General features: G+C 55.2%; 1 protein-coding gene across 1 annotated transcript in view; it reads left to right on the plus strand.

Annotated features, from left to right (window-relative positions):
- LOC120391291 (nascent polypeptide-associated complex subunit alpha, muscle-specific form-like) overlaps positions 1 to 13,510 on the plus strand; it is a 36,038-nt gene that overhangs the window by 15,129 nt on the left and 7,399 nt on the right. The window contains exons 2-3 of the mRNA XM_039514790.1: positions 11,715 to 12,217; positions 13,124 to 13,178. Coding sequence (XP_039370724.1) covers positions 11,785 to 12,217; positions 13,124 to 13,178 — 488 coding nt within the window. The 5' untranslated portion in view covers positions 11,715 to 11,784. The remainder of the gene's footprint in view (positions 1 to 11,714; positions 12,218 to 13,123; positions 13,179 to 13,510) is intronic.

Raw genomic sequence — 13,510 nt, forward strand, 5'->3', positions numbered from 1 at the left:
TATAAATGTTAAAAATCACTCAGCCTTAATCCACATAGTTATACCAGGACAGAAATGGGATAGAGCAGGCTGGGCTCTCTTCAATGGGCAGCAGATTAGGGCAAGAGCCAGCAGCATGTATCTGCAATGATTTAAAAAAGCCACCTGATTTTGGCCTACCGGGGGGGCGTGGGGGGGCGCAGAGCTTCTTCCCAGAGGTTAGACAATATCAGTGTTCTTTGCAGGCCGGAGAACTGCCCCCAAACCATGCCTAGAGCCAGAGCCGTCCCTTGGGTACAGTGAATCAGGGTGACCACCCCGTGCAATGGGCGGGGAGGTGAGGCAGGTGGGCAAACGAGCAGGATGAGGGGGTGAACGGGGAGGCGAGCAGCCAGGGTGTGTGAGAGAGGAGGAATCCCCCCTACCAGAACCTGCCTCCTGCCTGCAGGTAGGTCTCACCAATCTGTTCCTCCTCCCGCTCCCTTCCGTGGATCAGATGTTTTGCAGCATCAGGAGGTGCTTGGCGGAAGGGGAACAAGGGTGCAGTGCGCTAGGGGGATGGGGGCAGAACTGGGTGGGGCCTTGGGGGAAGGGGTGGAGTGGGGGCAGGGCCAGGGGGAGCACCCCCAGCAGATTAGAAGCTTGGTGCCTATGTCCCAGGCCCCGCATCCCCTAGGGCCGGCCCTGCCTAGAGCAGAGTGTTCAGAAAAACATCCAAACTTGACTTAAAAATGGTCAGTGCTAGAGAATCCACCATGAGCCTGGTAAATTGTTCCAGGGGTTAATTACCCTCCCTGTTCAGAATCTTGCGCTTTATTTCCAGCCTGAATTGGATCAGGTTAGACCTTGCGCTGCTAGATGGAGCAGCCCGTTATCACTTGTTCCCCATGTGGGCACTTAGACTGTCATCAAGTCACCTCCCCCCTTCTCTTAACTAAGCAGATACAGTGATTGAGTTCCTTGAGCCGAAGCCATGTTTTCTGATCCCTTAATCATTCTTCTAGCTCGCGTCGACCTCTCTCTGATTTGTGAATCCCCTTCATGCGCTGTGCGCACCAGCGCTGGATGCAGCATGCCGCAATTCAGTGCAACTGCACCTGTATTCCCCCCTCTAGGGCCCAGGAAGGGCACCCACTCGGTTTCAGGCTCCTGACCTGTCCAGGGTGGACAGGCTCATCCCATCCCTTCTGACTGGCCTATGGGTGATCGGCCCAGCACCCTGACTACACTGTAACCTCCTCCGCAAAAGACAGGCGGCCTAAACAGCCTTTTGTGTCTCCCTTCCCAGGCAGTTAACTGCGTAATTGACACAGTTAAGCCTCCACTCAGCTATTTCTAAGCAAGCACGTTGTATTCTGAAGGCAAAAGCATCAGAAATGCCGGGCAGGAAGGGACTCGGAGCTAAGCCCAGTGCTCTCTGCTGAGGCAGGGCCCAGTAAACCCAGACCCTCCCTGAGAGGGGTGGGAGAAAATGAGTTTAAGCCAATACAAGAACCGACACGAATGCTAATAAGCCACCAGAGAGCATCCGCTCACTCCCACAGGGGCTCTGGGTGGGGGTTACCCCTTCAGAGCCCACACGTGCCTACAAGCTCACCGCAACTCTAGCTCCAAGCAGGTGCGCAGAGTCTTATGGGGCCTCCATAGACTGAAAATCCTTCCCACACCTCCCTACGGATGGGGCAGGGTGGGGGTGCTCTCCATGGACCAGAGATCCTGCCTGTTTACTGGAAGTGAGCCTGGATTCAGGCTGTTCTGTCTTCTGGTCCCTGGAGAATCCAGTTTGAATGGGTATCTGTGAGCCTCTCACCCGCTGGGGGGAGCTCTGGGGAGGCGTTACAAGCTGCGCCCCCACCTCGCTGTTCTTAGCTCCCGGAGAGCTGAGCTGCGTGTGTTCCACCTCCCCCAGGGAAGTACCGACAAACCCTCCCTGGTACCTAAACATTTGTAAGACAATGATCTCCTGAGCGACTTAATTCAGTAAGGGGTGTCCCCCAGGGTATTAGTGCGGCTGTGTCACGGGGTCCCAGCAGTGGTCCCACCAACACAGGTAAAATAATCTCTCTGCTTGTACTTGATTTCCCTGTTTATGCATCCCAGGGTCTCATTAGGCTGGGAGCTTGCATTCAGCTGCTGAGCCATCCCCACCCCCAAGTCATTTTCAGAGTCTGCTTCCCAGGATAAAGTCCCCCACCCGGCAAGGCTGGCCCTAGATGTCTGTTTACCTTTAGCCAGATTAAAAGGCAGATTGTTTGCTTGCACCCAGTTTACCAAGCGATCCAGATTGCTCTGTATCCATGACCTGTCCTCCTCCTCCACTGACCACACCTCCAATCTGAGTCATCAGTGATGCCTTCCCCCTCCCCCCAGCTCATTGATAAAAATGTTAACCAGTTTAAGGCCAAGATCCTGTTCCTGCAGCCCCCACTAGAAGCAAACCTGTGTGATGCTCATTTCCCATTCCCAGCTACCTTTTGAGACCATCCGTTAGCCAGCTTTTTAAGAATGAGAGTATTATGAAACTGATGTGGCACAGATTCAGTGGATTGATCAGAATGACATATGGCACCAAGTCAGATGCCTTCCATATTCCACCAACGCTACAGCCTTCATCAGCCAATCTGCTAATGTCATCAACAAAAGATATCAACTTCATTTGACAGGATCCATTTCCCATAAACTTGTGTTGCCTGGCACTAATTACATTACCTTCCTTTAGTTCTTGATTAATCGAGTCCCATATCAGCCACTCCATTATCTTGCCTGGGATCGATGTCAGACTGACAGGCCTGTAATTACTCAGGTGATCCCATTTACCCTTTTTAAATATTGGCACAACATCAGCTTTCTTCCCAGAGCTCCGAGGCTTATTGAAAATCAACGTTCACAGTCCAGTGAGCTCCTCAGCCAGCTCTTTCAAACTTCTTGGATGCAAATTATTCAGACCTGCTGATTTTTAAAATGTCTGACTTCAGTAACTGCTGTCTAACATCCTCCTGAGAGAGGCTAGTGGACTGGAAAGACTGTTATCCTGTGTGGTGACCACATCATTTCTACTTGGGGAAATAGAACAGCAATATCTATTGGATGCTTCAGCCTTTTCTGCATTATTTATACCATTTGGCTCTAGCAATGGACCAATACCCTTGTTGAGGATTCTTTTTGTTCCTAATATACTTTATATTAAAAAAATAAACCACCACCCTCTTTATTGTCCTTAACTCTAACCATAGATTTATCCTTGCATCCCTTTGCTTCCCTTACCAGTTTTCTACAATTCCTGACTTGTTTATAGTCATAATCAACTTCCCTCTTTTCTTTCCATTTTATATTTTTATAGCTGCCTTCTAAACCAGGTTTGTTTGTTTTTTTTCCCTAATCAATATGGCCGCCTTCTCTAATATGGATTTTTGAGGAATCTAGTAGTTTTAAATTTCCAATTATGATTCATATTTTTCCAATTAAATTCTTCCTCCCAGCTGATTTTTGGCTCAAATTGGTTTCAGCTTTCTGAAATGGCCCTCCTAAAACACCGTGTATGTGTGTGTATATAGCTCAGTGGTTTGGACTTTATTCTGCCTGCACGTTATGAATGCAATGAAATCCTGATCGCTTGTATCTGTGCTACCATGTAACTTTTAGTTGTCATCAGTTTCTCTTTCCTTGTCAGGACAAGGTCTAATAGAGAGATCCCCCCCCTGGGTTGGATACAACACTGTGAGTTAGCAAAAAGAACGAGCACTTGTGGCACCTTAGGGACTAACACATTTGGGCATAAGCTTTCATGGGCTAAAACCCACTTCATCAGATGCATACAGTGGAAAATTCAGTAGGAAGGGGGGTGTGTGTGTGTGGAGAGAGAGAACATGGAAAAAGGGGGGGGGGTGCCGTACCGACTCTAAACGAGACTAATCAATTAAGGTGGTCTATTATCAGCAGGAGAAAAACTTTTGCAGTGATAATCAGGATGGCCCGTTTCAAACAGTTGACAAGAAGGTGTGAGTAACAGTAAGGGAAAAATTAGCATGGGGAAATAGTTTTTAGTATGTGAGGTTAGGAAATTGTCATCTAGAATACTTAGACATTCCAAGGATGTTTTTAGTGCTGGTAGTGTCAGACCTCACACCATGAGGGATTGTCACACTCCAAGGGGGGGGGAGGAGTGTGAATCTGAGAAGACGCTTTTTTTAAACCTTAATTGACTCTAGATCTGGTGATAATGACTAGGCCACCTCCTCCCTTCCACCCCCAACTCAATTATATGAGGCTGAAGGCTCAGGAGTCATCTTTGCTAAAGGGCAGGGGAAAGTTGCTAATTTTATGTGAAATTCTAGGGGACCAGGGATAAATCATTCCTAACCTCCTCGTATCTAGAGACTTGACTTCAGGGCTGGCTGGAAAACAAGAATTCCATAGGGTGGGGACACAGGTGGATTTGGGCTTTGTTTTTATTCCACATCAGAACAAAAATGACTGACTTTTCTGAAAACAGCAAAGAGGTAGGGCCTAGGATGTGGGAGACCCAGTGTCAGGCCTCTGCTCCGAATCAGGCAGAGCAGGTCTTCCATGTTCCAAAAGAGTGTCCTACCCACTGGAGTTTGGGGGTGGGGAGAGTCCATCCTGGGGCCTGAGAAACCTTCCCAACCAAAGTTTCGTCAAACCTGATCTCTGGGGCGGTGCAACCACTAGGTGAACTAGGCAGTTGCCTGGGGTGCCAAGATTTGGGGGTGCCAAAAAGCGGTGCCCCAAATTTTTACAGCATTTCAGCCTGCTGCCCCCCCCCCGCGCTCCCCCCAAGTGTCCCCTGGCCCCAGAAGCATCCTTGCCTCTCTGCAGCTCCATGCTACCTCCCCTCGGCTCCTGTCATCAACGGCTGCCGCAGGGTCCTAATGCCCCTCCACCACTGGTTGCAGGGCAGGCTGCCCTTACCCTCCCCTTCACGCTCAGACCCTTCCCTTTTCCAGCGGGACCCTCCACCAGCACAGGGCCCCACAGGTCACCACTCCTGCCCCACACTGGGCAAGGGTCACCCCCAGTGAGGCTACATTGAGGTGCAGCAGCAGTGGAGGAGGTGCACATGTGATGGCAGCCAGCACCCACCCCCGGGGAGGCCAGGAGGCTTCCTGGACCTAAGAGGGGCCCTAGGAGCATGTGCAGTGACGGTGCAGGGTGAGTGTCCTACCGGGGGGAGTGTGGGGGCCCCTCCCCCAGAACTCACTGCTGCCAGCAAAGAGAAGGCTGGGGGGGGAGTCCTCTCTGGCCCCATCCCTGAGTCAGCCTGCCTGCACCCCAAACTCATCCCCAACCCTCTGCCCAGCCCTGAGCCTCCTCCCACACCCCAAACACCTCATCCGCAGCCCCACCCCACAGTCCTCACCCTGCCCCCAAACTTCCTCCCAGAGCCTGCACCCCCACCCCTTGTCCCAGGCCTCCCCTCACCCAAACTCCCTCCCAGAGCCGTAGGCAGGTGGGGGGCAGAGTTTGGGGGGGTGGGTTCTAGGCACCACCAAAACTTCTACAGACCTGCTACCCATCCCAGCATCTGGGTTTTAAGCCCAGTTATGCCTGCAACAGGCCTAAGCCTGTGAGTGACCCCCATAGCAGCCGCCTGAAGTGCTTGGGGGAATCGCACATGAAAGACAAGTGTCGGATTTGTAAAAACGTTCGTGCGAGAATGCAGCAGGAGGTGAGATTTGTTTGAGGGCTCTCCTCATGGAGGCTGCGCTCCGCCCAGCGCAGGACTCTAGGCCCAGCACCTCACCCTCGGTTTGTAGTGCACCCCTGGCACCGGGCTCAGTCTGGCACCGCTACCCCTCGCCAGTGCCCAGGAAGCAGTCAGAAAAGTGGGACTCCCTGGCACCCAGCAAAAAGGGTCAAGGGACATCGGACAAAGGACCTAGTTCAGGCCACCTGCCCACCCCAGAGACGCAGGGGGGTTTCTCTCCGCTTGGATCCACTAGTCTCCCCAGGGATCCACCGCTGACTCCCGGGAGTGGCATGGGATCCAAACTCACTATTCTGCGAATATGCGTGTGTAGGTGGTTGAAATTTGTCATAGTGATATTGTCAGTTGTTGTTGTATAACGGAGTATCCACCATTCTAATTTTATAAATTTTATTAATAACGATAATTGGATATTCTAAAGGTAGAATAAAATGTAGTAGATTTTGATATGAAGGAAGGAAATATACGTGACTAAAAAGGGTGAATTTTTGAAAGTATTTTGAAAGTTTATAATAAGCGATGGTCTGGGGGAGGGGAGGGAGACGGGGTGCGCAAGGTGAAAGTTTCGCCTAGGGCGCAAAATATCCTTGCACCAGCCCTGCCTGATCTATTTCTGTGACGCTTCAGGTTGGACACAACTGCATTTTTCCAACATGTCTCCTTGGAAAAATCCCGCCCCCAGCTCTGACTGACCCTGCCTAGCTGCGTCTATAGGGCCCGGTCTCCATTCCAGTCTTGCACTGAGTTCAGCGCACTGTGTAGAAACACCGGCCTTCTCTTTGCAGTGAACACAACTTAAACGTTCACAGCCGGAGAGCTAAAGTGAAGTGGCTAAATGTGGGTTTGGGGCCCTATCGGTAGAAATGGTTGGATCCTCTTCACTGATGCTTGGAACAGGAGGGGCTTGCAAGACTTGCTTAGGCTTTGGCTACACTTACACTTCAAAGCGCTGCCGTGGCAGCGCTTTGAAGCGCTAAGTGTAGTCAAAGCACCAGCGCTGGGAGAGAGCTCTCCCAGCGCTGTCCGTACTCCACCTCCGTGTGGGGAATAACGTACAGCGCTGGGAGCCGTGCTCCCAGCACTGGGGCTTTGACCACACTGGCGCTTTGCAGCGCCGCAATTTGCAGCGCTGGAGAGGGTGTGTTTTCACACCCTGCTGCAGCACTGCAAATTTGTAAGTGTAGCCAAGCCCTTAGATTGGAGATCCAGGGTTGCCAGACCGGGAGGGTTGGCTGGGAGTCTCCCGGAATCGGGCTCTATCTCCCGGAGGCTACTGAAGCCAAACGGGGAGATTTTAGGTGCTGAAAGTCCAGCAGGGCTAAGGCAGGCTCGCTGCCTGCCCTGGCCCCGTGCCGTTCCCAGAAGCAGCCGGCACGTCCCTGTAGCCCCTGGGGTGGGGCCAGGCATAGCTGCCAACTTCTACTTGTGCTGGTGGGTGATCGACCTGCACCGACTCCACCCCTGCCCTGCCCCCATTCCAACCCCTTCCCTAAAGTCCTCACCCCAACTCCGCCCCCTCCCTGCCCCTATTCGGACTCCTTCCCAAATCCCTGCCCTGGCCCTGCCTCCTCCCCTGAGTGTGCCATGTTCCTGCTCCTCCTCCTCCCTCTGTCCTGGAGCTTGCTACAGCTGTCTGGCAGCAGCAAGAGCTGGGAAGTAGGTGGAGGAGCAGGGATGCGGCATGCTCAGGGGAGGAGGTGGGGCAGGGAGCTTGGCCGCAGAGCACCCACAGAGTCAGCGCCTATGGGGCCAGGCCTGTCTGCGCTGCCTGCACCCTGAGCACCGACTCCACAGCTCCCATAGGCAGCGGAAGTGCATGGAGCCCCCCTCCCAAGGGCCACAGGGACATGCTGGCCGTTTCTGGGAGCGGTACACAGAGGGGACAGCATGCGGAGCCTTTGCCCCACTTAACTCTGGCGGCTCCAGTGGGGCTAAGGCAGGCTGTCCCCACAGTTCCCATTGGCTGCAGTTCCCAGCCAATGGGATCTGTGGAGTCGGTGCTCAGGGCATGGGCAGTGCATGGAGACCCCTGCACACCCTCCCCACCCCCAGAGGGACATGCTGGCCGTTCTGGGAGTGGTGTAGGGCCAGGGCAGGTAGGGATCCTGCCTTAGCCCCGCTGTGCCACCGACTGAGGTAAGCGCTGCCTGGCCAGAGCCCAAACCCCTTCCCACACCCCTGTCCCAGCCCTGCCTCAAGCTCAGCCAGAGCCCCCTCCCACATTCTGAACCCCTCGGCCCCAGCCCAGAGCATGCATGCACCCCACCCTCCTGATTCAGTCTTGTGAGAGTGAGCGATGGATGGAGGGTGCAGGCAGGGGCGGCTCCAGACCCCAGCATGCCAAGCGTGTGCTTGGGGCGGCATGCCGCGGGCAGGCTCTGCCGGTCGCCTTGAGGGCAGCAGGTGGCTCCGGTGGACCTCCCGCAGGTGTGCCTGCGGCGGGTCCGCTGGTCCCGTGTGGCTTCAGTGGAGCTGCGGGACCAGCGGACCCTCTGCAGGCACACCTGCGGGAGGTCCACCAGAGCCCCGGGACCAGCGACCAGCAGAGCGCCTCCCGCGGCGTGCTGCCCTGCTTGGGGCGGCGAAATGTCTAGAGCTGCCCCTGGGTGCAAGGTGGGACCTTGGACAAGGGGCTGGACCTCAGGGAAGGGGTGGGGGCAAGGGTGTTTGGGTTTGTGATTAGACAGTTGGAGGTTTATAGTGTCCAGCATCTGGTCTCCAACTGCTTCAGAGGAAAGTGGAAGTCGTGAGCCCTGCAGCGGCAGTGTGGGGGTAACCTTGCCCCTCCCCCTGCCTGCTGATCCCTACTAGTTAAATTGGGTTAAGTCCCAACGCAGGAGTTTTAACATCCTTCCATAATTTGTTGGCATTAATGAACTCGGGATCTTCTCACCCATTTAAATATCTGCTCCCTCTTCTGAATCTTGCCAGATTCTTGGCCAGAGTGAATTCCAGTGGCCATCTGCAGTTCCCAGGAATTTCAGTGGGGTTTGCTTGTGTTGTGATTTCTGTGCATGCCCTGCCCTTCCCCCCCAAAAAACACATTGTTGGCTGCTTGCCTTGAAACCGATTAGCCAGTCTGGGCACCCAGATCGTAAAAATTCTTGGCCTGAGGTTCTTCAGTGCATGAAGCAGGGGACAGCAAGGGCAGAATGAATTGAAGTAAACTCCCCCCCTCCCCAATCAGTGTGGCGTGGCTCTAGGGCCAGGCCAGGCTGGGCAGGAGGCTGCGCTTTGAATCGCATTCGGGTAACTCAGGGAGCCTGCAGGGGCAGTGGAGAACGCTGGACTATATCCACGGTGAGCCACTCTCCTTGCTGATCCAAATTGGAACGTGCCCCATTGACACTTATCGGCCTCCTGCTGAGCTAACCTGTCCAGGGGCAGCGTTTATGCAGACAGGGTCGGGCGCTGCAGGCTGGGCTGTAGTCAGGCTGTGTCCTGGCCTAAGCCGCCAACCTGCCTCCAAACACACTAGCCAGTGTCTTGACGTGGCTTTTCGATATCACTGAGCGAGCTCTTGTGTGAACCCGACTTGAGACCCACCCCCTGACTCCTCAAGACCCTCTCTGGGTAACAGGGTTGCCAACACTTGCGATTTGATGGCAAGTCTTTGTGACAACTGGCGTTGCTTCTAACCTCAGCTGGTGGCCTCGGGTGCAAATATCATCTCTCATTTATAGCTAGTCTCTAGAGGTCACGCTTCTAGGCTCTTCTCTACTGTCATGAGGGCTGCACAGGGCTGCCAGGCATCCGGTTTTTGACCAGAACGCTCGGTCAAGAAGGGACCCTGGCGGCTCCGGTCAGCACCATTAAAAGTCCAGTCGGTGGCGCCGCAGGGCTAAGGCAGGCTCCCCGCCCTGACTCCACACGGCTCCTGGAACCAGCCAACATGTCCCTGTGGCCCCTAGGCAGAGGGGCAGTCAGGGAAGCTCAGCGTGCTGCTCCTGCCCACCAGCGCTGGCTCCGCAACTCCCATTGGCCAGGAACCACAGCCAATGGGAGGTGTGGGGGTGGCGCCTGAGGGTGTGGGCAGCGCCCAGAGCCCGTGGCTCCTGCACCTAAAGCTGGACACACCAGCTGCTTCTGGGAGCTATGTGGAGTCAGGGCAGGGAGCCTGCTGTACTCCTGCTCTGCCGCCAGCTGGGAGTCGCTTGAGGTAAGCACTACCTGGCTGAAGCCTGCACCAACCTCGTGCCCTAGATCAGAACCCCCTCCCACACACCTGCCCTAGTGCTGTGCCCCCTCCTGCATCCCAAACCCTTCATCCCTGGCCCCATCTGGGAGCCCGCACCCCCTGCCCCAACCCAGTGAAATTGAGTGGGGGTGGGGGAGAGCGAGTGATGGAGTGAATGGGGGTGGGGCCGGGGCCATGGGGGAAGGGGCAAGGCTGTGGGGGAAGGGGTGTTGGGTTTTGAGCGATTTAGAAAGTTGGCAACCATAGCACTACAGGCTCAAACCAGAAGACCCAGATCCCGCCTCAGATGCGTGAATTCTTAAGTTGATCTCATGATTTCTGCATACTCGGGCTTGGCAACACTGAATAGGTCTGATATTGGCATATTTGGGGCCAACATCCTAGCATCGCCCCTTTAAAGGCTAGTGTAGACAGAGCAGGAAACCCCCCTGGGATTCAGGGCATGAAATGTGCTATTCTCCAGAGCCTTTTCAAACCGGATCTCGCCATTTTGGCCACCGATGGCTAAGAAGCCCCGGCTGTGACAGCTCTTAGTCTGCTCGTTACTGGACTGGGGCCAGCACCACTCGTCTCCTGGGTGGCTATTTCCTCTCGAATGCTCCGGGCTGAAAGCTGGGATCGTGGCGTGGGAGTGTGGGCTGTGGAGACCAGCAGCTGAGCGTCCCCAGAGCACTGGTTAGAACTGAGCAGCCCAGGCAGCAAATAGGGAACGGGCTCCCTGCCTGTACCATGAAGCTTTTTCTATTATGTAACTGCTCTTGCTCAAGTGTATTCCAGCCACTTAGTAGAATTAATAGCTCCAGAGTTTTCTGGGGAGGTAAATAATAGCTGGGAAGCACGAGGGCTTGTGGATTTCCTTGTGAGCTTTGGGGTCCGATGCTATCGGAGTTGCATCCCAGGAGATTTGGGTTCCCTTTAAATCCAAGGGGATTTAGGGACTTGAGTCCTTCTGGGAAAAATCTCCCCATCCAAGCAGGTTGGGCTAAGGAGTATTCCCAGCTAGCCATGGACTGGCTGTGTGGTTCAGGGCAAATCCCCACCCTGGCAGTGCCTCGGTTTCCCCAGCTGTGAAATAGGGATGAAGCTGGCCTATCTTTCAGGGGATGGGGCTTGAGGATAAATTTCATTCAATCTGTAAAATGCTCTGAGATCTGAGTCCAGAGCTCCAAAAGAGTGGGAACTCTTCCTGTGTGGAGAGACGGGCAGCTGAGACATCAATTGCTGCAGAATTTAACTTTTGTATTTTAAGTGAATCTTGTGCTTAAGGCTGTAAGTCTTTCCCAGTGCAGCACTACCTTCCTGAACCTGCAGGCAGCTGTGTCGCCTCTGCTGCTCATGGTTCTGCCTCACCATAGAGACCAGTGTGGGCTCTAGTCAGTTTCACAGCTGCTCTGCCCATGGGCACCCATGAAAGTGACTGGCACGTTCTGCTTTGTGCCCCTTGGCAAGGCTGAGCAGGAGGAGGATGTCAAGGCTGGAGCTATTTGGGGGGGGGGGGGGTAGGATGAAGACACTCTAAGATTGGGGGAGGGGACCTGGTGGGAGAGATCCCCTCTTCCTGGTGCTTGGAATGCTTCAGATGCTCCCAGCCAGAGGTGGCCAGGGAAAATAGGGATCAATGGGCAAAGTGCAGGGATGGGCCTTTCCCATCAGGGCTTCTGACCTGGTGTGCTGCTGGGGGCTGATCTCTCAGCTTTGCCCCTGGCTAGTAGGTTTGAGCTCTGGACTAGTCATGATTTTGGCAGTCCAGTTGGTGGTGCTTCAGAGTTGGGTGGAATTGGTCCCTCTGCAATTAACGTCTGTCTCTTTCAGAGGAGGATTTGGCTGTTCTCCATCACCGCGGAGCAGGCAGACGATCTCCCCAGCACCTGGGTGGGACAAGATGGATGGCAAAGCTACTGCCAATGGGGTCCCCCCTCCCCAGACCAATGGCACGGCAACCGCTGGGAAAGGGGCGGCCGCGGGGCAGCCTGCAGCAAAGCCCAAGCCTGCCAAGAACGCGGTGAGATCGGCCCCCGTCTCTGGAGCTAGGCGGCCTGTGCCTGACCACGCCCGCCCACCCACGGCCCCGTGGGGTGGCTCCAAGCTGCTCAGCAATGGGGTGCCCCCGAGGGCCGAAGCCTCGCAGAGGAAGCTGCCAGCGGCAGCATCAGCACCCAAAGCTGGTGCTGCCCCTGCCAAGCCCACTCCAGACAAACCAGTGGCCAGGAAGCCAGCGGGTGAGAGCGGGGCAAAGCCTCCGGAGAAGGCCGGGCCGGGCAAGGCCGGGCAGCCGAAGGGTGTGAGGAAGACGCCGGTTCCAACCATGGCCTTGGGTATGTGCCTCGTCTTCCCGCCAACAGCAGGAAGGGTTGCCACCCCTCCAGGATTGTCCTGGAATCTCCAGGACATAAAAAGTTCAATCTTTAATTAAAGATGGTCATGTGATGAAACCTCCAGGAATACGTCCAACCCAAATTGGCAACCCTTGTGGGTGGCACCAGGCTGGGATCCCTGAGGCCTACAGGTGCCTTAGGGCCGGTTCCTGATCCCCTTGTCCTGAGCCAGGGTGGTTAAGGCCCCTGTGGGTTGATAGCAGGGGAATCTTCCTACAACCTAAGGGGGGAGAGGGGCTGGAGGGGGGCTCTCACTGGGGAGCTATAGTGCTGGGCTGTGATCAGAATCCCCCCGCAAACAAAACACCTGGCAGGCCTCTGACAGACTGGGGTGGGGGGTTGGTGTTAAGGGAGCCAGGCTGTGGCATCCTGTCCCGCTGTAGGGGCAGGGCAATGCCCTGCTATGGAACAACAGGTAAAGCACTTAGCAGGAGAGGGTCCCCTTGGTCCCCCCCACACACACACCCCGACCTGGCTTTGGGGGAGTGGGATAGAACCCCTGGTTTTCCCTGCACCAGTGATAGCCAGGGTGGTTGAGAGGCCCCTGCGTGCAGCATGTGTGGCAGGTTATGGTGCCCGTCCTCCCACGGCCATGGGGTCCAGCCCCTCTGCCAGAGAGGCCAGTCTCCGGAGGGGCCAAGCCTGAATCCCGTTCCAGGGAGGGTTGCGCAACTGCATTGATGGGGAAGCTGGCGCTGCCCCTCCTGCGTGTCCTGACTCCTTGGATCCCAGAGCTGGGAATAGCCTGGGAGTTCTGTTCCCCGGCACTAACCTACCTGCCCCGTTGCCTCGTCAGTAACCTCACGTCTCCTGGCGCTGAAGCTGTCTCTTTCCTCCTGTTTCTAGTCCCAAAGTCGGCCTCAGTGAAGCCTGAGAAACCAGAATCTGCCAAGCCTTCCAGGTATGGTATGGAGTTGCCTGCGGCTGCACGCTGCCTGCTGATACTCTGGGGAAAAGACGTGGGAGGGGCTGGGTAAAGAACCTGCCCCAGGATACCCAGCAGGGGGCACGTGGTGGGGCTGGGAAGGCTGACGTTTGATGGGGTCTGGATGAGATTTCCATGTGGGATGGCTCCTGACCAGGCAAGGCACTGCCCTTGGGACCCCCAGCCCGCTTGGAGCAACAAGCAGTAGCAAACGCCATGACCCACGTGCAGGGTGTGTCTGGTACCTGATCTAATGTGATCAGATGTAATCACACTAATAACAGGATGAGAAGGGATGGTAGCAGGAG

The sequence above is a fragment of the Mauremys reevesii genome, linkage group 25, assembly GCF_016161935.1.
Source record: "Mauremys reevesii isolate NIE-2019 linkage group 25, ASM1616193v1, whole genome shotgun sequence".
Taxonomy (NCBI): Eukaryota; Metazoa; Chordata; order Testudines; family Geoemydidae; genus Mauremys; species Mauremys reevesii.